Here is a 23,962-nt window from a genome sequence, read left to right as displayed (position 1 = left end):
CAAATGGACATGGTTTGAAGTAGTGAAAAAAGATACTGAGATTTATGGTCTCACTGAAGATATGACCATTGATAAAATAGAATGACGAATCAAGATTTGTGTAGCCGACCTCAAATAGTTGAGAAAAGACTCTAATGATGATAATCAATCTTTATGCTCTCTAATAATGATGATCAATCTTTGTGCTCTCAAACCTACAAGAATTAAATTATCAACTAGATACCCACTTAATCTATATTAACTTGACTAATAGAGGCACCGTACAACCACCATCATATGGTGGAGAACCATATTGCCACCATTATCAATTACTTGATCAATTCTGTTCTAATCATTGAACGATGTCTTGCTCATGGTATTTTTCATGATATGTTAAAGGATCGAGTTGGATATTTTCTAATTTGGTATCTCCCCATTCTCATCATGATAGCCTTTTAAATATGGAAAAAGTGTATATAAGGTTGCAACGTTAAAAATGTAGAATTACATATGCATCTCAAAAATTTATCGAAAAGGTCGTTTTAATGTTGAAAAACCCTCTAATGGATAATCTCGACATCGAGATATATGAATATGAAAAAAAAAAAGTTTTTGAGTCGAGCATCTTGTAACACATTATTTAGACCGTCCATTTTCAAGATCTTCATATGTTTATCGATCTACTTGACTTTAACCATTTTTAGAGTTTAAAATTTTCTAATTAGATATAAAAATATATTTTAAGATAATCTTAAGAATTTTTTACAACAAAACTACATGTTATGATAAAATTTGAACGTGCGCCTTATTTAAAATTTGGATTGTTTAAGGTTGTAACCTTATAAAAACCACACCCTTTAAATATATGTCATAAATCCTACTTTTCATCTTCCTCTCCATGAGATCTCAAATTAATTGACTTTGGTTTTATTTTGATGAACACAGAATACAGAAGAATCTGAACAGGAGTTAAAAAATGAGAACAACCCACTAGTCTTGAACCAAAAAAATCCCATTTGTTGAAAACCACATCTACTTCTAAAACCATCCATAATTCATGCTCACATAGTAAAAACCATGAAGCAAAATAAGTTGAAACCACAATGTTCAATACCCCATTACAAAATAACTCTGGTTATGATCAAAATAATGCATCAGTATATTAAAAAATTTCGCTAGTTTGCATGCTAACCCAAAAAGAATTAAGCATACATGTCCATTGGAGAGAGACAGGTGGCAAAAGAAACAAGATGGAAGAGTTATGATGTACATTGGAAGAGGGAAGAGATTTATAGAAGGAACGAGACTGATCAACTCGAGCGTGAACCACTCATACAGCGGCTAAAAGTGATGAATCTTCAGTGGTTTCCACCATCAAATGGAGAAAAGCTCGAGTAAGATGTAAGTATCATTGTTCAAAAACTTTACATTGATCAAATATTTGGGGTGAATTAACAGTTTACACCTTTTACTTAATGTAACAAATAGTATTTTACGAGGCGTCAAGGGTAGAAAAATTTGTTAACTACATATATTTCAATTATATAGATGGACATTTTATTTTTTATTTGTAGACCCAGATACGACCCTATCCAATGGGTCGGGTTAGGTTCTAGTCAAAATGACTTGAACCCAAGCCGGGTCGGCCATCATCCAAGTTAAACCTAGACCAGCTGAATCCTTCTATGGTACTTTAAGAATAAAGTTCATCCACAAAGGCACCACTTATTGTATGCTTGAATGGTGGGCGTCCTAGGAATACGATGGAGCACAGTGCATGTATTCCTTAGGTTATACAATAACTAACGCAAAATCCGAAAACAAAAGGGAACAAGTCCCTTGTCCAAACTCAGTAGTTCATGCTTCATGCCCCAACAAATCATGCTAAAAAGGACTTCATTCCCCAAATCTCCAAAGCTAAACAATCTCTCTCTCTCTCTCTCATGATGCTAAGTAATCAAATTTGTATCTAGCCAGACAGTTTTCCAACAAGTATTATATCAGGCAAGAGAAATTTCCAATTCTTCAAGTTGTCATACACTCATGTAATGTCTTTTGTGAGGACATCACTGACAAAATGATGGTTCAAGCACCTGTTTGGTACTATGGAGTCCAGCTACTTTGGAATCCAACTTTTTCACAGAGAGAGAGAGAGAGAGAGAGAGAATGCTGTTAAGATGGACAAAACCTGACGCCGATGGGAACAAAAATATACAAATGGAATTATGCCTTCCATTTCCTTTAATCGAAAGCACAATGGGATCCTACCTAGGGAGAGGGGCAAAGGGATACCTGGGTAACCTCCAATTCCACACCAAAATACAAACCTAGGCCCCTCCCACTATTACGTGAATAAATTCCGGAGAAAAACAAAAAAAACAAAAACAGGAAGAACAAACCTTCAAAAAATTCCAATCAAAGGAAAAAAGATGTAAAACAAGAAAGAATAATAATACAAACAAATCATGTGAGATTGTGATTGTTGTGATGATGATGAGAAGAGAATAGAGTTGTTGATACGAAAGGGGTGAGGGCTCCCAATAATGCCTTTGGACACTCCTCGTGTGGAAGATGCCCACATCCAGATATTGCAACTAGTGTCTGTATCAAGCAAGGAGAAACACTCAACAAACGAAATAAAAAAAAGATATAATTAATTTTTAAAGACCGAGTTGATGGAGAGCAATAAAACAAAACAAATTTCATTGAAAAGAATGAAAACAATGGAAGTGTTTAAAAGGTAGAAGGGGCTTACAGAATTTGCAAGCTTTGATGCCAAAACTTGTGCTGATTTGAGAGGAACGTGAGCATCCTCGGCACCCATGACGACCAAAACGGGGATGTCGTCAACAGCCTTCAAGAGAAGGTCAGCCTGTGCTGGGGAGAGGGTGTTTGCAGAAGACAACCTCCCGATCTCACCCACAGCTTGGTCCCACCCCTCTATGCAAAGTGGTGCCTGTTGCATTCAACATTGATTACTATTATCAGTAATCAACAAAAACATTTTTAATCTCAACTCTCTTATTGAAACTAGAATAATTTTGAGAGAATATTTAACATTCAAAGCCTGTGAGAACATGAAAGTATACAGAGGTCCCCCCCGCCCTCCTCCCTCTCTCTCTCTCTCTCTCTCACACACACAAAAAAAAGAAGTGAGATTCACTATGATTGTTACACATTCATTACCATCAAAATTTTGAAAAAGCACTCTGTTCTAAATTATCTTAAATCTCTCATCGCAACACACAAAAAAGTACTATCTATACAAATTACACGTAAAAATTCAAAAGGTATCATTCCGAATCTATTGGACTTGTTGCAACAATTGACGTTTAAAATGCAAAGAATTGCATTCTAGTAAGGAAAAATCCAACAGTGCATCAGAAAATGCATGTGATATCTATCGTATTTCTATCCTCCTCCAGCCCCTCAAATAAGCTTGTGTGATGCATGTGATATCTATCACATTTCTTTCCTCCTCCAGCCCCCTAACTTATTTCCCCCCAATTATATTTCCGCATTATTTGTAATAAAAGGTGACCAAGAGACCAAATTTTGAAAAGATGACACAAGAAGAGTTGGTAAAAGGGGCCATGCAATAAAGAAACAAGAAAGTTCAACTTCCTCCAGCACCCTAATTCTTATTTCACCCCATTATATTTCCGCATTCCTTCTAATAAAAAAGTGACCAAGAGACCAAAATTTGAAAATATGACACAAGAAGAGTTAGTAAAGGGGGTCATTCAAGAAAGAAAAAAGAAAGCTCACAATGGAATGTGAATAAAAGTGTCTCGGAGAAAAAAGGAAATTTATTCACAAATAAAGAAAAACAGTACCTTGTAGAGATTAAGAACTTCTGCGGTCAACTTCGCAGCATTGTACCATGAACGACGATTAATGACTTGGGTTATCTCCATACGAAGTAGACGTCCAACAGCATGCTTCTTCCCCAAGGACGTATGGAGGAGTATCCGAGCAAAGGCAGAAACCACTTCTCTCGAAAGGCTCACACTTAGAAGAATCACTCCCCTGATCTCAACCTGAAAAGATAGCACCCAGCATGAGAAGAACAAATAAAATAGTAAAGGTTTTTATAGTACAAGGAAACAGGATAGCAAATACCACATGACCAAAACCAAAATCATCACCATAAGCAGATTTTATTAAAGGGTTATGTTAGGGTGCTCCCATTATAGAGTAATTTATCATTTATTCAACAAAATTTGAACACATATATGCCCTTGTTTTGTACATGGAGCTTTTTTGTAGTTCGGACATTTTTGGTCATTAGGAGAGGTGTAACGTCATTTATATGGGGTATGACATCACCAACATGGACATTAAATGCCACCAGTGTGCCCCATGTGGGTGATGTCACACCCCATGCAAATGACGTCACATCCTTCCTAATGATAAAAAATACCCTTATTAAAAAAATACCTTACGTACAAAATAAGGGTATAAAAGTGTTCAAATTTGTTGAGTACAATGATAAATTACTCCATAGTGTGAGAACCCCTAACATAACCTTTATCAAAAAGCTGAAATATATCAGCAGCCTCACCCATTCCTGAAAATGTTTCTATAAATACATTCAAATTTTATAAAAGTAATAGAAATTTGAGTTTCTGTCATGGGATATGTTTGGAACTCAATATATCCTGAATGACATCCAAAAATGCAAACCAAGAGCTCCTGAGGATTGGGCACCGTAAGAGGAATATCAAATAATAAGTAACTAAGGTGAGTTTCGACTTTGGATGTTATTTGTCAGCTTATGCTGCATTTATTAGAGCACAGTTGGTAAACACATTTGGGAAACAAGAAGAATGTTTTTGAGCCTTTGCCACCACGTGAATGCTCGGAGCTTTCCATAAACACACTCTTTGAGGAAAGAAATGAGGACAGAAACCCAGAATTCAGGCCCCAAAAAGGAGAAGCCATGGCACACAAAGAATACAAAGCCACCCTCTCCACTTGCTTCCCCCACCTCAAAGAAAAAAACACCAAAGAAAAAAAAAATTAAAAAATAAAAGAAGGAAAAGGCAAAGCTGAGCTTGCACAAAGCAGCAATGTTTCAAAAACAGGAATCAGATTCAGGCACTTACTGAATCCAAGTAAGTCAGCCCTAAAATGTAGAACATCATAACTCGCTGAAATTCCTAAAGCTAGTTTCAAATTCAGCTTTAGCCCTAAAAAGTATCAATAGAACTCCTAAATCCTAGATTGAAGGCAGAAAATGATTCAAAATGGTTTGACTCAACAAATGCTAGGAAAATTGAGTTTTTCCCTTATTCCTTTAAAAATCATTCGCTTGATATTTGTGCAGTTTAGAGAGAGAATGTCTTAAAGGGATCACATAAGTGAAAATTTCCGCAAAATTCATGCAAATTACATCCATTTTGTTGCGGAAATTCAAAATTTTCTGCAAAATAACATAGTTTAAAGGGAAAAATTTTTCCTAATTTTGTGCAAAAAATTTCACCCATTTCAGTGAAAAGTTTCAAGAATTTCTACAAAATAATATACCATAGTTTACAGAGAGAGATTCTCCGCCCATATTTATAGGGATAAATTTTAGGGAAATTTGAATATAAACATTGTAGTGCAAAACATTTTGCACAAATTTCATTGATCATGTGAAAGAAAATAGAGATTGAATCTTGTCCATCCATCTCAACCACCAAAAAGGGCACTCTCTATTGGACTTGAGTTATTCCTCAAGGATTGCTCACAATTAGGAATCGCCTAGTACGTAAACTGAACTGGGCTATTCTCATCAAACCGGGGCCAATATCCAATCCATGGCCATCCAGAACTGGAGAGATCCCAATTCCAAGCCGATCAGAGAATGAGTTGTCGTGGCAATTTTTGCAACACTGCAAAGCATTAGCTATGATTATAAAGGGCAATAAACTAACAACAGATGAGGTCAAGACGGTGTGTGTCAGACAGGTGAGGTTTACTAAGCAACCCAAGCAAGGTTTGGGTTCAGGTCTATAACCTGGAACCACCTGGTCAGGTTTGGGTCTAGGACATAGTTAAGGGAACCTTGTGGGTAGGGAGATGATCCCACTCCGGAACCTCGATCCAACGGTTCCTGCAAGGGATCTTGTAGGGACCCCCTTTTTTGATTTTATGATCTCGCTTCAAAAAAAGGGGACCACGTTCCATCCATTAGTGGAATCCAGTTCCATTTTGGAATAGATCCCCGTTCCCATCAATCATGGTCTAACGTTTTGGTACGTTAAAATCTCGGGTTCTATGTTTATGGGTTTTACTTTCAGAAACGGATGATACCAGGTTAAAAGTTGCCATTGTCCGAAGTTCCCATTAATTAGGAATCATAAGTTACATGATGTTAAAATCTAGTCCCTTTTTCGCATAGCATGAAGATCTATTAATTTAGATTCTTAATTTTAACTAGGCATAGTCTCGAGCAATGGTTTAAAAAACGGATCGGTGCCCCAGATTGGGCACCCCAAAAGCCCATTCAGATCAGTGAATCAGCGATTCGGATAGGAATCAGCCAATTCGGTTGGATTCAACCTTAAATAAATCAAAAAAAATTATTAAAATTCATTTTAAATTTAATGTTTTTTAGGGATCCAATAAGAAATGGGGGTGCTCTATTAAGAACTTTCATTTTTCTGCATCAATATGCGAATATTGATATGTTCTTTCCCTGTATGAACTATTGTTAACCATTAAATTTACATCACGCAAAAGGAGAAACATAGAATTATCATGGATGAAGTATATCATCATACATGAACTACAATAAAGCATACAATTAGTAAAATACAACCTAATACCAAAATGAAAGACGACGTCACTCGTCATCTCGGTCACACTAGTGCCATTGATTGAATTCAAGTGACAATTCATGGACTTGATAAAGGAACAAATCATCCAATTTACTGGGCACTTGACTACCCAAATCTCTGAGTGTTAGTGTTTTATTTCGCTCTTAATCCAAATCCCTGAAGTTTGATACTCACCTACATTATCGTGCTCGCCCCTAACCTCTTGCTGTTGGGACTCAATATGTGAATAATGTGGTTGGGATAGGGTGACCTTAGAATCATCATCTCTCTCATTTTCTCTCATACTCCCTTTCCACTCTCCCTCATTAGGTGCAACACTACCGACATCTACGACGAATTGTGGATATATGTTGACGGGCTGCTTCCTCTTTCATGCTGCTCATCACCTTCTTCATGATCTTCCTCACCGATAACGTCAAGAAAAGCTCTCTTGTGCAACACTGGCTCGTCTTTCTGTACGACCCATTGTTCTGCTGTATCTGTGACAAATTGTGTCCAAGTCTATCGTCCTGTAGTCTTCTTTCTTATTTGTCGCTCTCGAAGGTTTAAGTTGTAATAAACATAGACTAGCTTATGAAGCCTCTGAAGCGAGTCGATTCCACCTAGCAGTGTGCAACCATTGGAACATACTCCATTTTCGCTCACACCCAGTAGCAAAACATATTTAGTAGAGCACCTTGATTGCTATCCTCCTTAGGTGAGGTGCATCACTATCATATATCTCCCACCATTCAGCTGGATTAAAATGCAAAAAGCATTGTAAGGGCAAGAACAATTCATAAGATTAAAGAGCAAAATATTAGTTAGGGGTTAACCTGGATCCATCTTAGTTCGAGACTTCCTGGCAAGCCTAGTTCCGACCTTATACATAAAAAACTAAAAAAAAATATTTTGTTTTAGTACATTAGTTATTCCTCACAAATATAACAACTCAATAAAGTTCTTACCCAAATATTAACTCCTGTATTGCCGCTACCTGGTTCAATGGCTTCTCTCCAGCCTAGTAATAATATATCTGACCCCTTTCATAATCTTGTGGGGATGTTCAAGTGTCAAACAGAAAAATTTTGGGTTGAAGTAGTAACCTTGAAAATACATAGATACAGAAAGGTCATTGAAATGCACATTAAAAATATATTTTGGAATTAAACATTTTAAGGATATAAATATATATGTACCTGCATAATGAATTGGGCGGCCCAATTTGATGTCCTACCTTCTTTCTATAATCTCAATCACTTTACTAGCAAAACTACACTTCTCCCCAATAGATGATTTCACCCTCTCAATACCTTTGTAAAGGATGCCCATGGTAGCTTTCTTATCAGCATCCACCATTCTTAACACCATGACCAAAGGGGCAGTGACCTGAAACTAGAACACAGAGACCAGAACCTCCTATCTGTAACTATGCCCTTCACTTTTAGCCCATTTCTGGACTTCAAGAGGCGATCGTTTGACTACTCTTCGTTAGTAAACAAGCTCTTCAATGCAGCTTGGGATTCCCAAATGGAGTCCACAACCTAGTAATATATCGCAAAGCGGGTTATGACAGGCCTGATTATCTCTTTTTTCTCATATTATTCTCCGAACAAAAATATGATTTTAGAGTGGTTATATATAAATCTTGACACGACCCTCACTGCATCTAGAGTCTCCTTCATAATTTTGATCTCGTTGATCTCCTCTAACATAAGATTGATGTTGTGTGCAGCACACGGGGTCCATACTAGATGCCTCCTCTTATCCATCAACTTGTTGCATGAAAAACACAAGCACTCGTGTTGTCCGTAATAAACTGGACCACATGTTTATCTCCCACCTCCTCCACTAGTCTCCTTCATAATTTTGATCTCGTTGATCTCCTCTAACATAAGATCGATGTTGTGTGCAGCACACGGGGTCCATACTAGATGCCTCCTCTTATCCATCAACTTGTTGCCTAAAAAACACAAGCACTCGTGTTGTCCATAATAAACTGGACCACATGCTTATCTCCCACCTCCTCTACTATCTGGTCATATAGTCGAACCAAGAAGTTTGCATCCTTCTTTTTCCCTAAGACGTCTTTGCTAGACAAGAAGGTCAAGAAGTTAATATATTCCTTCTTAACTTTATTCAACCAACCATCACTCATGAGAGTAATGCATGTTCTTGACCAAACCTGTTTATATTTTGCAATCCACTTCCTAACTTCCTCCACCTCTTTATCCCAGATCAGCCCACTGAGCTCATATGCAGTCGTGGGCTTTACCCCGGGACCGACTCTCTGGATTACGTTAGTCATAGGCAAGAAATATGGGCTATTGGTTGCATTAAAGGGGAGCCATTTATCGTAGAATCATTTACTAATATATCTGCTCAACATGTTCCTTGTACATTTCATCAAGCTTTTGAGGGTCATCTGTTGTGACTTGGGCTTTGAAAGAAATAGGTCTATACGACCATGACCTGTAATACGATCTATCCGACTATGACCTGCAATATTGCAGGTCGCTGGATTGCATTGATTATCTATGTTGCAGGTCATAATCGCATAGACCCATTTCACTCAAAGCCCAAGTCACAACAGATGACCCTCAAAGGCATGGTGAAAGGTATAAGGAACATGTTGGACAGATATATTGGTAAATAGTTCTACGATAAAGGGTTTCCCTTTGATGCAACCAATTGCCCATATTTTCCACCTATAATCAACGCAATCCAAAGAGCTGAGCCCGAGGTACAGCCCCTGACTGCATATGAGCTTCGTGGGCCGATCTTGGATGAAGTGGTGGAGAAAGTTAAAAAGTGGATTGAAGAATATAAACAGGGTTGCCCAATAACAGACATTACTCTCATGAGTGATGGTTGGTTGAATAAAAGTTAGCAAGAAGGAATATCTTAACTTCTTGGCCTATTGCCCAAAAAGTACAGTTTTCTTGCCTAGCAAAGATATCTTAGAAAAAAAGAATGATGCAAACTTCTTGGTACGACTATATGACCAGATAAAGAAGGAAGTGAGAGATAAGCATGTGGTCCAATTTATTACGGACAATGCAAGTTCTTGTCTTTCTACAAGCAGCAAGATGATGGATAAGAGGAAGCATCTAGTATGGACCCCGTGTGTTGCACACAGCATCGATCTTATTGTTAGAAGAGATTTGTGAGATCAAAATTGTAAAGAAGACTCTAAAGGCAACGAGGTTCGTGTCAAGATTTATATATAACCACTCTAAAATCTTATTTTTGTACAGAAAACAATCTGAGAAAAAAGAGATAATTAAGCCTGCCATAACCTGTTTTACGATAGATTACTTGGCTGTGGACTCCATTCGAGAATCCCAAACTGCATTGAAGAGATTGTTTACTAGCAAAGAATGGTCAAACGACTGCCTCTCGAAGTCCAGAAATAGGCTAAAAAATGGAGGACATAGTCACAAATAGGAGGTTCTGGTCTCGATGTTCCAGTGTCGTAGAGGCCACTGCCCCTTTGGTCACGATGTTAAGAATGGATGCTGACAAGAATGCTACCATGGGCATCCTTTACGAAAGTATCGAGAGGGCCAAATCAGTTATTGGGTAGAAGTGTAGTTTTGCTTGTAAAGTGATCGAGACTATAGAAAGAAGGTGGGACACCAAATTGGGCCGCCCAATTCATTATGCAGGTACATATATATTTATATCTTTAGAATGTTTATTTCCAAAATATATTTTTAATGTGCATATAAATGACCTTTCTCTATCTATGTATTTTTTAGGTTATTACTTCAACCCAAAATTTTTCTATTTGACACTTAAACATCCCCACAAGATTATGGAAGTGATCAGATACATTATTGAAAGGTTGGAGAGAAGCCATCGAAACTAGGTGGCAGCAATACAGGAGGTGAGATTTAATATTTTGGTAAGAGCTTCATTGAGTTGTTATATTTTTGAGGAATAACTAATGCACTAAAATAAAATATTTTGTTTTAGCTTTCTATTTATAGGGATGCTACAGAATCTTTCGGAACTAGATTTGTCAGAAATTCTCGAACTAAGATGGATTCAAGTTAACCCCTAACTAACATTTTGTTCTTTCATATATTTAATCTTATGAATTGTTCTTGCCCTTACAATGCGTTTTGCTAGTGATGCACCTCACCTAAGGAGGATAGCAATCAAGGTGCTCTCCCAAACATATTCTGCTACTGGGTGTGAGTGAAACTGGACTATGTTCCAATGGTTACACACTGCTAAGAGGAATCGACTCGCTTCGGAGAGGCTTCATAAGCTAGTTTACGTTGACTACAATTTAAACCTCCGAGAGCAACAAATAAGAAGTAAGCTTGAAGACTACAGGCCGATAGACTTAGACACAATATTTGTCACGGACACAACAGAACAATGAATAGCAGAAGAAGACGAGTCAGTGTTGCACAAGAGAGCGTTCCTTGAGGCTAGAAGATCATGAAGAAGGTGATGAGCTGCATGAAAGAGGAAGCAACCCGGCAACAAATCCACACTTCATCGAAGATGTCAGTAGTGTTGCACCAAATGAGGGAGAGGGAGAAGGGCGTATAAGAGAAAATGAGAGAGATGATTCTGAGGCCACCTCATCCCAACCAAATTATTCACAAACCAAGTCCCAACAGCAAGAGGGTAGGGGCGAGCATGACAGTGTAGGAGAGCATGAAAGATAGCCAAGCTTCGGGGATTTTGGATTAGGAGCACAAAAAAACATTAACATTTGAGGATTTTAGTATAATTAGGCGCCCACTAATTTGGATGACTCATTCTTAGATCGAGTCAATGAATTTGTCACGTGAATTCAATCGATAACACCAGCATGACCAAAATGAACAACAACGTTGTCTTTCATTTTGGTATTAGGTCGTATTTTACGAATTGTATGCTTTATTGTAGTTCGTGTATGATGATATACTTCATCTATGATAATTCAATGCTTCTCCTTTTGTGTGATGTAAATTTAATGATTAACAGTAGTTGATACAGGGAAAAGAACATCTCAATATTCACATATTCATGCAAAAAAATGAAAGTTCTTAATGGAGTACCCCCATTTCTTATTGGATTCTTAAAAACCAACATTTATAATGAATTTTAATAATTTTTTTTTAATTTTTTTAAGGCTGAATCCGATCGATTCCCGATCCGAATCGCCGATTCACCAATCCGGATGGGTTTTTGGAGTGCCTGATCCGTGGCACCAATCCGTTTTTTAAACCACTGGTTTTATTAAGTCCTATTGTGTAAGCTCTTAATTGTGAGAATATATATTACATTTAAAATCTTATATTTATGATGTCCTATTGTTTTAGAGTCTTAAATCTAATTACAGTTGTGAGATGAGAATATATGTTTTCATTCCAAGCTTCAAAAAAAAGCTCTTTTACCTTAGTCAGAGAGAGAGAGTAGTTCATCTTATCCTCTTGGCCCTTCGGAGAGCCAACCTTTGAGAAACAATGGAAGCAAAGGATACTATTCAAGGAAGATGACTCTTGAGTGGTAGGATTCTGGTTGCCGAGGATTCAGAGAGAAGGGTGCATGCAAAACTTGTGTCATGGTCTAAAGATGTAGTGGTCATAAGAAAGACGGACTTATAGAGCTACAAAATTAATCTGTTGTTATTTACGTAAAAATAAATAAATCCATTGTTAAGGGGGGGGACACCGATAAGGGATCCCTGGTAAATGGTACTTGTGGACCTCATGGCCAATCAGTTGAGTACCTTCATTCCTATACTATAAGAATCTCGATATTAGAACAGGAGGAACCATGTTATGTGACATACTTAAAAGTAAATTTCTTAACCAAAGGAACTCGTACTAGCTCTACTTACAACCTTATTTTTTTGTGTAATGGAGCTTAGATCCCTGCTAGTCAAAACATCGAATCCATTGATGTCGGATCTCGCTCTCATAAACCTAAGGATCTCGCTCCTTGTGTTGTTCATTGTACGGGCGCCAATCCTAACACCAGGGAGCTTCCACTGTAGGGCGGTTCGACAAATCCCGAACCGATCCTACTCCCATCTCCAACAACTATGGTCTTAGACCCTTAAGCTGCTTTGTTACTAGGTTGGGTCCGAGGCCAAGGTGACCTGCCCCCCCATCATAGATATACAAAATCCCTCTCTGAGGAGTGAGCATAGAGATGCAATTATCGGAGAAAGAACCCTCGCCCCTTCCACCCCCCACCCCCCTCCTTTTTCCACCAAAGAAAAAGAAAAAAAAATAAGAGAAAAAGGAATGCAAAAGGCCACAGCCTTTACCCATCAGCCACTACGTCCTCTCCTGCAACCACCACTACCTCTTGCCACCTACTAGCCTCCAATATACCAGCTAAAAATCCATGCATAATGGCAAAAAGTTCTAAAATTGTGGTTGAAAACCAAAACTTTGAGATTTCCATCAACAACATATAGCCCTCCCAACAGCAATACCATCTAAAAATCCATGGCATAATTCCAAGTTCTCACAAATACTGGTTGAGATTTCCATCAACAAAACAACTCTACCATGGCCAGCCCCAAGCCTATCATGCCAGTCCCAAGCCTGGAGAAAGGACGAGGGTTGTGTTAGATTGCCAAATAGTGTAAAACTTTTGCCACATCTATTTCATGACTCCTAATCCAATTTACAAAACAAGATTCATGTATCAGACCCCAAATAGATTGGATAAGGCTCAGATAATAATCATGATGATGATTTCCATCAACAAAACATTACTCAAGCCAGCAACTATACTCTTCCGTGAAATAAGTTCAAACGGATTTCAACAATGGGACGCAACCCTAATCAACTCCTTTGAAGGAGGCTGAAATGGACCTTCTTATTGTTGAAACACGATCCATATGGAATGTTCAACGCGAGTTTGACATCAAACACAAAGCAGAGGGACATTTTCAGATAAAATTTCATTGCAATGAGGACATGAAGGAAGTCCTTAGTGTAGGACCATAGATGGTGTGGGAGTAATATATTGAGGCTTAATGTGTTTTCAAGCACATCAAACCACATCCATCCATAACAATTAGCTCCATCCCCATTGGGGCAAGACTGCCAGACCTCACAAACTATCTCTGGACCCCAGATCTTCAGGGGTACACTGCTGCCCCTTGGTACACCAGGTTCAATGGATAGCAACACCCGAGAGCTTAAGAGATTGAATTCCGCTCGTTATTGGTTGAAGCCGAATGAGGATCAAAGTTGCCATCAGAAGTTCGGATTAACACACTCAATGGTGCATTTTCTTGCAAAGGATAGAAAATGAGCTGAGAGAATCCCTCGGATGTGCACCCGTTGTATGCACAGCGGCAAGGATGCAAGTTAATAGAAAAGAATTGAGAGTGATGAAGCGAACCTTAAATACTCAACTGATATACCCAAAATATCCACCTCGCACTCTAGATCCAGATTCAGCAATGAAGAAATAGCTGAAGACCTAAAACTCAGAGAAGAAGAAATAGACAGAAAAGACGGTTCACCCGACCATTCAACAGAAATAGGAGCTGCTGATAGAAAATGAGATACGCCTGAAGAAGAAACTCGAAGAAGAAACCAGGTGGGAAACCGAAATTCTTAGAAAACATAGAATGTCAAATAACTGGCAATGTTTTCAGTGGGGGAAAGAAAAGGCTTGTGACGAGAGAGGGAAAGATAGGCTTGTGAAGAGAGAGATATAGTTCTCTTCTGGCAGAAACCATGAGCAAAAACTGGCGGATAACAAATCCAGAGCAAAGGAAAAGACAGTTGAAACCAAGCAAAAGCTCCAGAAAAATTGCTAGAATTTCACGAAAATGAATCGCCAGAAAAATACTCTGGCAGGTTGGAGAACAAATTCCGGCGAAGGAGGACCCAGGTCCCAAGGCCTCAAGCTTCTCCTTGGCAGCAGATCCAAGCCCCTCATTCGTCAATTCAGATGCATTGTCATGGTAGCAGGTTGTACAACATGAGGGCTCCAAAACTTAAATATTCCAAACCAACCCCGAACTCACCACCAAATTCCAAAAGCACACAAACAGTATACAACAGATACACAATGGTAAGGGTAGCAAAGATAAAAGCCTATGCAACTGGTACCAACAGCAAGACAGGAGAACTGCTGTGCAATACAAAGAATGTAGCACAATATCCAAATGAACCAAAAAATATACAAGGTGGAAGTGCAAAAGAGGATGCACAGTTCAAAGTGGAACAGGAAGCACAGTTCAACATAGTTGAGGAAGCGTAACCTGTCGCAAACATGATTCAGCAATATCACAGGAAAGTGAACATGCTTTAGATGTGTGCTACTAGAGGGATACAAGTAGCACTGAAACAACATAGCACAGTAAAACATGATACCAGAAACAATGAAAAAAAAGTCAAAGGAAAAGAAAAAGACGAGGGTATCTTTTGAAGAAATACTTTAAAAATAAAGGATGCAGAATTGGCAGCGAAGCGTGGAAATTGTTAAAGAAATGAAATGTAAAATTAGTGACAAATTATAAAATCACTTAAACTGGATTATAGAGTAAGGCATTATGACAGAGACTGTTCTACTCGTACTTATATCTGGAAAACAAACCATAGAGTTTATACTCAAGGCTTAATATACACAGTCTTTAAGATAATGAATGGTTGGGCTTCTAATACAAACACTTGCCAGTTAAGTTATTGTAACACACAGGGTGCCAGGACTCACCTCGGCCAGGGCACTCGACCCCTGGTGAAGGCGAGTTACTCAGCCAAGTCCTCAGGACTCGGTCAAGTCCAAGCCCCTAAAAAATTTTAAAAAAAATTTGAGAAAAATTTGAAAATGCATTAAAGGTAAATTCAAACCAAAAACACCTTTAAATAGTTAAAACGAAGTTTAAAAAGTAGAGAAAACATGAATTTAAAAACTCAATTTACAGTTTGGGATATTTTAAAAAAATACAAAAGAAATTTTAAAAAAGCAAGGATTAAAAAAAAAAAACAGTACAGAAAACATGGATTTAGAACCCAATTTACAATTTGAGATATTAAAAAAAAAAAAACCATCCTTGGGCCTTGAAGGAGAGCATTAGGTCCACGGTAATCTTCTGGGCCACTAACCACAGCCACTTCAAGCATCTTTGTGGGTCCGACTTCCACCTAAGCGCGTAAGAAATCCTCCACTATAGGCCCAATCGAATTCTCTGTGCCTCTCTTTGGACAACATTGGACCCCGGGCAAACCAAATTCAAATTTGACGGGTTCTCCCTCGACCTCCCCCTCCTCTCATTTACACTCCCCATAGGCCAAGCGGATTCCACTACGAAGGAAGCCCTCGCACTTTGGGAAGGCCCAAAGAACTTCAATCCTTTGGAGCACAGTTTTGATGGTGGAAGGTGACTCCAAAATTGTCATATCTTGGGCCTCAGGGGCCCCCTTGTAGACACACATCCTTTTTATATGAGATTTTTTATGTTTGCAGGCATATTCAGGTCTCATGGATGCATACTTGGAATGAGAATGATCACTTAGCCGATGCTTGGGCTCAGGAAGGTGCTTCTAAGGCAACTCACTAGAGCACCTGTTTTTCGTGGTTTCTATGGACCCCCAGTTTTGGTATACACATGCTTGTATAGCAATTTTTTACACTGCCAATGTCTAGGTGGTTTTCTTACTGAGCTCCCAATTTGTGGGTAGTCATTTTTTGTAACTTGTATAAATCTCTATACTAAATACAAGGTCAACAGTTTCCAAAAAAAGAACGAAAAATATGAAAATGTGATTATGGCTTTGCTAAATACATTTAAATCATGTAAGAAAAATTTGCATAACATATTTCTTAGTTAAAAAATTTTTCATTTTTTTTTTTTTAAATGCCCTAAGTTGTACAAACTACTTGGGGGTGCGCGGCCCTGCCCACAGGGCAAGGCCGAGTAAATCAATGAAGTCCTAATACACTGGTAATAAATATCATTAGATATTATAGAATATTAGTCGGGTTAGGTGGCGACTGAACCCATATTGGATCTGAGTCGGGCCTGAGTATGATCCAAGCCAAGTTTGGGTCCAACTTAGACCATGGGTCAAGCAGTTCGGTTCTAGGTTAGAGCCTATCCAACCCCGACTCGACCTACTTACAACCTTAACCATAGTTGTTGTGACTGGGAGCATGACTGAAAGCTAGTTTGGAAATGGGAATAGGGGATCGTTAAATGCTAGAAGATTCCTGTGATTAGGAGAAACGTCCGTACAATACATATGTAAAGGACAAAGATCCCCAAATGTTACGGATCGAGATCCCAACCTCATGGGGATCTGGATCCTGACTTTTTGTGATCTTGATCCAAATCTTTCGGGGATCTTACTACCAAGTCCCAACCTTAAAGAGTATGTATAGTCTAAGACTACATACTCTTTAAACCAGTGATCTATTTATTTATAACCAGCAAGCAATGCAACGATATTAAAATATAGTTGTGTTTTTAGCTCGCTATAAATTGAGAAAATCATTAGTTTGGTTGTTATCTTGGTTTTTAAGTTGGGAACAAGATCCCTAACAATGAGAATCAAGATATCTAGCAGTGGAGATTGAGATCCCAAAGTTTAAAAATTGAGATCTCTTTCCCGGACTGCCAAAGTGAGATCCCATAACGGAATTGCCACTATGTTGAAAGATCCCGGAAACTATTGCCTTAATATTAGTCATATAGCCATATACCCAATCCAAAACCAATAAGTCATCCCCAAAAAGAATTAATTGAGCACTGGAAAATACCCAAGATGAGAAAAGCATAACCCTAGGGAAGGAAAACCACTCTCCTATAACATAACAGATAATTTGTTAGAAAAAAAAAACAATGTTGCTATGACCTAAGGCTCCATTTGTGCATAAGGAAAAATACCATGTCAAAAAGAAAAACATGAAAAATGAAGGCCAAAAGTACCATGGCATTATTGTGTCCATCCAATCAAACAAAGGGGGCCCAGAACTCTTTTCAAGAATAATGTAACCAGCCACTTTTCAGCGGCTATTTACGTGATATTGTGATTTGGTGAATTGGTTTAGGGGATCCCAAATCCCAAGCCTTGATAATCTTAAAAGGTTGTTACACCCATAATACTGTTTTGAAATGTTTCCAAATGCACTAATATCTCTATTACTCTGAGATTATGACAAGTAATATAATCAATCCAGGAAACCGGAGAGGGAAAACCGTAAAGTCAAATCCAATTTCAAATCCTGCAAAATCAACATGAATTTATTTGCAGCAACGACATTTAGGTGGTGTATCTCTTCAATAATGATATATGATCAGAAACTAAATATTCAATGCTAGACTAATTTTTCTAATTAAGCTACTCAACAATTACAACGTACATGATCACAAACAATGGGATCTGGTGATTTAACTAACAATAAAAAAAAGACAATTATCTCATTTTATAAAAATCTGTTCGATCGAAAAGGGAGTACTAGATGGAGTTTCTTCCTTAACTATTACCTGCACTGAATCGGGAAATGAACGGGCTCTCTCAGCAGCCTTTAGGGCAAGCAGCCCACCATCATCATGACCAACAATAACCACCGAAGAGAAGCCCATCTCCAAGCAGAAGGAGAGAAGCAAATCAACCTAGGTATAATAAAGTAAAGAACCATGATTCTCCATGATAACACCCACATAAATCAAAGCTCACTTGAATAAATAAACAGAAACATAAAGTAACAAACTTGGAAAGCCAATATTTTTGCAGCCATTCAATAAGCTGGTAATCTAGAAAGCAAGTGGGAACACTATGCAACCTCAAGCTCATTTCATAATAGTCCAATTTGAGCAGTAAAAAGCAAGGTTTACAATGAAGGTTTTGGTAATAAGATAAAAACCGGTGAATTTTATAGAAAACAACAACCTTATAGAAATCTCAGGAGACTCACTACAAAGACATTTTAAAGAAGATAAGTAAAATATAGAAAGGGGCATCAAAAGCTTGGGAAACAAGTTAGGCAGTTAATGAACAGAGCAAACCAACCCACTCCATGACCAAATTATGCATGATAGATAAAGAAAACAGTAACTTTGCAAAATACTTGTCCCTTAGCCTCCAATATGAAACAATCACCAGTTCAAACATAAGTTCAACATGTCTGAATATATTGGAAATATTGTTTGGATAAGTTGGTTAGTTGAACTCAAATCAAAAGGATTAGAGAGAGAGAGAAAAAGAGAGACATAGAGAGAGAGAGAGATTGCATGAGCAACACACTGACTATGCACCTGAGAGTCAAGCTTGTAAGGATTAGGCTGCTGTTTCACCTCCCACTCAGCCTTATGTGGACGAGAAGTCAAACCCCATCCTGGCCTATCAAATGCAGCCACAGAACACCCCACCTGCTTAGCTAAGGGATCCATCACATGCCGCCATGAAAACACCCCTCCTCCAAATCCATGCACCAACACTACACCATAAGAGCCATTCGCTCCAAGCCCATCGCAATAGCTTTTCATAAATGCACCATGATCACTACCATCACCATCCAATTTTAGAGCCGGAATATGGTCAGCACAAGCATCAGAATCAGACAACAATGGTGCATAAAGGGAGGAACTGTTAAAATAATTACTTAAGCTCCTTTTAAGATGGTGGGAATTGGGAGTTACAAAAACTGGTCTCTCTGTTTTAAGCCTTCCAGGTGTGGTACAAAAGAAGCGACCATTCTCAGAGGAGGACAAGGATCGAGTAACGAAAGGTGATGCTGATTTAGCAGCTGCAGCTGAAGGATGGGAGAATTTGTAATGAAGGATGAGGCCTCGGCATGGCATGAAAAAGCTATCTACATCGGCAAGCAACCTGATGGGGAGCATTCCTTCATTGGCAGTTGCTACTCCCATTCTTGATGCTCCACTCTTTGTCACATTGTCACTCCTTGAGCCCTTCCCAGTTCCAGGAGTCGGTGAACGGGGCACCTTCTGGTACCCAGAGAATACATGCTTGCAGGTCAAAACCTGCAGCATGCAACCAATATAAAAACAAACACAACCACATAATTACTTTAAATATGAAATCAAAGCTTGTAAAATATTCAATTATATTATGTTGTCTTCATTTTAGTCTTGAGAATCCACGGAACAATTTTTAGACACAGTTCATGACATAAACCTTCAAGGGTGACTTTGGAAAAGGTCCTAGTCTCTGATGAAATGAGTGGGAACGGTGCTTCACTGGAAAAACTCAATGTGTATGTGTGTGTGTCTGTGTGTGAATATGCATGCACGCAGGAACCCATAAGTATGGGAAAAAATGGCGAGGGCCAACTTCAATTTTCTGTCTCCCTTTCCATCTCTAAGACAAGGAAGAGAAATAACGATCCCACTTACCAAATTCCTCTCCGAAACCCTCTAAATAATATTACACAGACGACCTAAAATTTTTAAAAAGCACTCATTCCAATTCCTTCAAAACAAATGTTTGCAGGCCAGAAACTATAGCTGAATGCCTGAATCACAATCGATCACAAAACGAATGTTTAAAACTCAATCCATAGATCTTTGTCATTTTAGTCAGAATTGTGGCCAGAATAGCAGCCTCGGTTCTACCATAGTTGATTGCTTTACCTGTGAAATGCAAGTTCGTAAACAAATGTGAACCCAAAACTCATTCACAATAAATAAACTTCATCAAAAAAAATTAGTGCTAGTTTAAGGAATTGTTGAATGACGGAAGTAGAAAAAGAAACTGTCCTACTCTTGAATGACTGATTAGCAGAAAGAAAAAGACCAACATAATTTTTGAAATGCTCTGAGGAACACGACTCAATGAGTCTCAACAAGTTCATCAGCCAGGACACATGCCAAAGAATAACCCAGATAAAAATCCTCATGCCCATCTTGAGCCCCTCAAGAAAAATCACCCCAAATTTATCAGCACCACAAAAACAACATAAAAACAGAAAGAAATTAAAAATGCAGACACCACAATTATTACCATCATCTCAACATCATGACCATGAATATGATCACTATTAAGATATAGCAACTACGGAGGGAGGGGGGCTTACAGCCTCTGGATCAACATGATGAAAGAGAAGCATCCGTCGAGCTTTGCGACTGATTCTATAGGCAACAACCACGTGGCCAAGAGCCAAAACAAGGGAAGAGAGGAACAGAACAGGCATCCCCCATGACTGCTTCAAGTGAAGCTTTTGTGCCGCCAATGTGGCCATAGCTCCAAGCTCAGTTTCAGCACTTCCAATAAAGAGACAGGCCTTCACTGACAGAAGGGCAACAGAGAACAAGGAGCATATTGTTGCAGTTCCAAGATAAGGGCCCTGAGAGAGTCCACGCACATCACATAAGGAGTAAACACCTGCAAGTAAGAAAGAAGTGATCAAGGAATAAAGTTAACAAAACCACTACTGCTAAAGATTGTAACTTTCTAGCATAATAAAAAGTGAATTCCTAAAACAACACACTTTTGCTAGAGTGTGAAAAAAAGAAAAAAAACATTAATAATGAAGCCTATGCTCAATTTTCCTTTCCAGCTGGTAGATTAAACATTATAAATGAAGCAACATAATGTTTTTGTAGAACAATTGGAAACTACCACAAAAAATTTTTAAACTAGTGTTTCAAGAGAATGCTGAGAAAAGAAGAGAAGCCCTTCAGTAAAATGTACCTTACAGGACAAAATTTACTATATTTCTTAGAGTGCACAAATGCAACACAGCACAGAATGATTCTGCAAATTGGCATACGAGAGGGAACAGAATAAACCAAAGTACGAAATGCTCATTTATGAGCAAGAGGAAAATGTAGAAAAATATGCTACCATGTCAGACAAGACATAAGTACCATTAGAATACCGAAGAAGAGAAAAATCGAATTGCTTGAGCTTTTGAGCAAAATATTATACATTTTAACAGAGAATTCCAAATGATAGCATTTCCCCACAAGTTATGCAGAATTTGAGATGAAAACAAAGAACGTGAAATCTGGAATTTCTTCCAAAAAACAAAAAAAAAAGAGCGCACCAACATTACAATAAAAAGAGAAAAAAAAGGCCACCAACACAGTCTGTTGGAGAAACGAGAGAAACCAGACTCTGCAAAGAAAACAAATTGCCCATGAAAACCCAAAAAAAGAAAATGAACCATGAAAGATAATTTCTTATTTTTTTAAAAAATAATCAGAAATAGTGCAAGAAACAAGATTAAGTAAAACCAAAATGGATATTCTCTAGTTTTTATCCTCTTTCTAAAAAGGCATGAGTTAATATGATCAAATTATCGATTCATTCACCTTTGTTTCTGACACAAACCATTTCCAAAAATAATGAGAAAAAACACCCATATAAGAACAAAACAAATGAAAAAATAAAGAAATAACAGAGAGAGAGGAAAAAAGGAAAGGACATAGGAAATAGGAAAGAGAAGAGAGAGGAGGCGGCATACATATGATTGGGAAGGATCGAGCTAGAGAGAGAATGGGCACATCAAGGAGAGAAGTTCTGAAGCCATATCCCTGCCATTGATCCTTAACAGAATGCCATGACCCGGCGCGAGTAAATGCGGAGAGAAGAGCACACGGCACCAAAGCATCGGCAATGGCGACGACGGTGGGCGCTGAGAAAACGAGCAAAGAGGCGAACAAACTCACCAAAAACACAACCGTTTTGAAAACTCTCTTCAACCTCTCTCCAATCTTCCCTTTTGTTTTTAACAGAGCCATGTTCCCTTTTCTTTCTCTCTCTCTATCTCTAAAAGAATCGATTTTTCCGGCGGTTGTCAACCCATTTTCCAGCGCAGAGAAGGTGGGCGGTTCAGGGAGTGCCCCGAGATGCCTGCGTGTTGTTCCGCGATTCACGCAGAGCCGTTGTAGACGACGCCATGGCCGAATAATCTTCAAAAAAAAGTACGGTCATCATTTCCTTTGTTTTTTGATTTTTATACTTTTTTTAAAAAAACGGGCAGGATGGACATCGTCCCATCCGTCTCTCCATTGACCCACCCTTCAAAGCTAGCTTCGGCTTTTTCTCTCTCTAAACATCATTCTTTAGAATTTGCAACAACTGTTTGCATTCTCTCTCTAAACCCTGGTTTGTCCTTCCTCTCCCTTTTTTTTTTACTAAGTTTGTGACTCATGATTTCTGTTTAGCAAGAAGATTTCGTGCTCCTGGAGGAGCATACCGTCCATTTATTCCCTAGGTAGAACTTAATTTGAAAGAAATTGGATTGAAACAGTATTAAAGAGATCGTTCACTCTTAAGGGATTGTACGAGATTATTTACCTTTGAAATAAGATGGTCACAATTACTTACAACCATCCGATGTGAAGTTTAATAGCTTGGATGTGTTAAAGAGTTCAAAAAAATTTCTTTTTAAGTTTAATCTTGGTCAATATTATAATTGTGGTCATCCAATTTCACATCCAATAATCAATATTAATGTCTCACTTTGTATCAAAAGTAAATGGTCTCATTCTATTCTTTCCCCACTTTTAATACAAAGAGGACACAGTCATTCTTGTCCATCAGATTTTAAATCGGTTAATTGTGTGTCATTGACTAGACTCAAAGTTCAAAAATATATTTATCAACTTTATGACTGCCCTAAGCCATGTAATTTGTGATCTAATAGTAATAGTTGTGACTTCTTTGTAACAAAGATAAATGGTCTCATAGTATACAATCCTAAAGATAATTAAGATCCCAAATTTCGGTCATATAACAGCATCAACCTATAAGCTAACCTCAATTTAGAAAAATTTCAAATCACACTCTATGCACTGAAGAAAATAGTATCGAGATTCAACTGAAACCACCCATATATTTTTTAGGGTAAAATCTAAGATTTGGAAAACTTAAAATTCACATTTTATCTCTTTAAAATAATCATCTACTAATTCTTAGTGAATTTCTAAAATTTTAGATAAAAAAAATCTCTCAAGTAGCTTTTTTACCTGAGGGAATAGAGGGACAGTTTGGAACACCGTATACACACTCGATTAATACTTCAATAGTCTAATACTAAAATAGCTTAATAGAAATAATCTAATACTAAAATAGTTTAATAGGTAGAGCTTTTGCTTTATCTCTCTTATCATTTATTGTTTCTCTAATCAGCTTTGCGATGTTCCCTCTTGCTTTTTTTTCTATCGAACGGCTTTTCGCCATCAAATGATTGCTTTAGAGAAAGAACTTTTTTCAACAGATTACGTGCTC

The 23,962-nt window shown here is 38.0% G+C and overlaps 1 protein-coding gene across 1 annotated transcript; it reads right to left on the bottom strand.

Annotated features, from left to right (window-relative positions):
• Positions 1 to 1,960: 1,960 nt before the first annotated feature.
• On the bottom strand, positions 1,961 to 22,661 carry LOC18444672 (uncharacterized). The gene is made up of 7 exons (XM_006854832.4): positions 22,194 to 22,661; positions 20,802 to 21,109; positions 19,021 to 19,749; positions 18,250 to 18,378; positions 3,816 to 4,019; positions 2,735 to 2,935; positions 1,961 to 2,580 (listed from the first exon to the last, which is right to left on the bottom strand). Exons 1-7 carry the CDS (start codon positions 22,468 to 22,470, stop codon positions 2,443 to 2,445), a joined length of 1,986 nt encoding a protein of 661 aa, XP_006854894.2. The 5' UTR covers positions 22,471 to 22,661; the 3' UTR covers positions 1,961 to 2,442.
• Between the last annotated feature and the right edge of the window lie 1,301 nt (positions 22,662 to 23,962).

Source organism: Amborella trichopoda, chromosome 5, assembly GCF_054954075.1.
Source record: "Amborella trichopoda isolate Santa Cruz 75 chromosome 5, AtrichopodaSantaCruz75HAP2 v2.0, whole genome shotgun sequence".
In the NCBI taxonomy this organism is placed as follows: Eukaryota; Viridiplantae; Streptophyta; class Magnoliopsida; order Amborellales; family Amborellaceae; genus Amborella; species Amborella trichopoda.
Note: the sequence above shows the minus strand (reverse complement) of the source record. Positions and strands in the feature narration are given on the sequence as shown.

Coding starts and splice junctions, on each gene's coding strand:
- LOC18444672 (XM_006854832.4), bottom strand. CDS start 22,470: ATGGCTCTGTTAAAAACAAAAGGGAAGATTGGAGAGAGGTTGAAGAGA. Junction 21,110..22,193: donor TCGATCCTTCCCAATCATAT/GTATGCCGCCTC, acceptor TCTTACTTGCAG/GTGTTTACTCCTTATGTGAT. Junction 18,379..19,020: donor CTTACAAGCTTGACTCTCAG/GTGCATAGTCAG, acceptor TATTATACCTAG/GTTGATTTGCTTCTCTCCTT.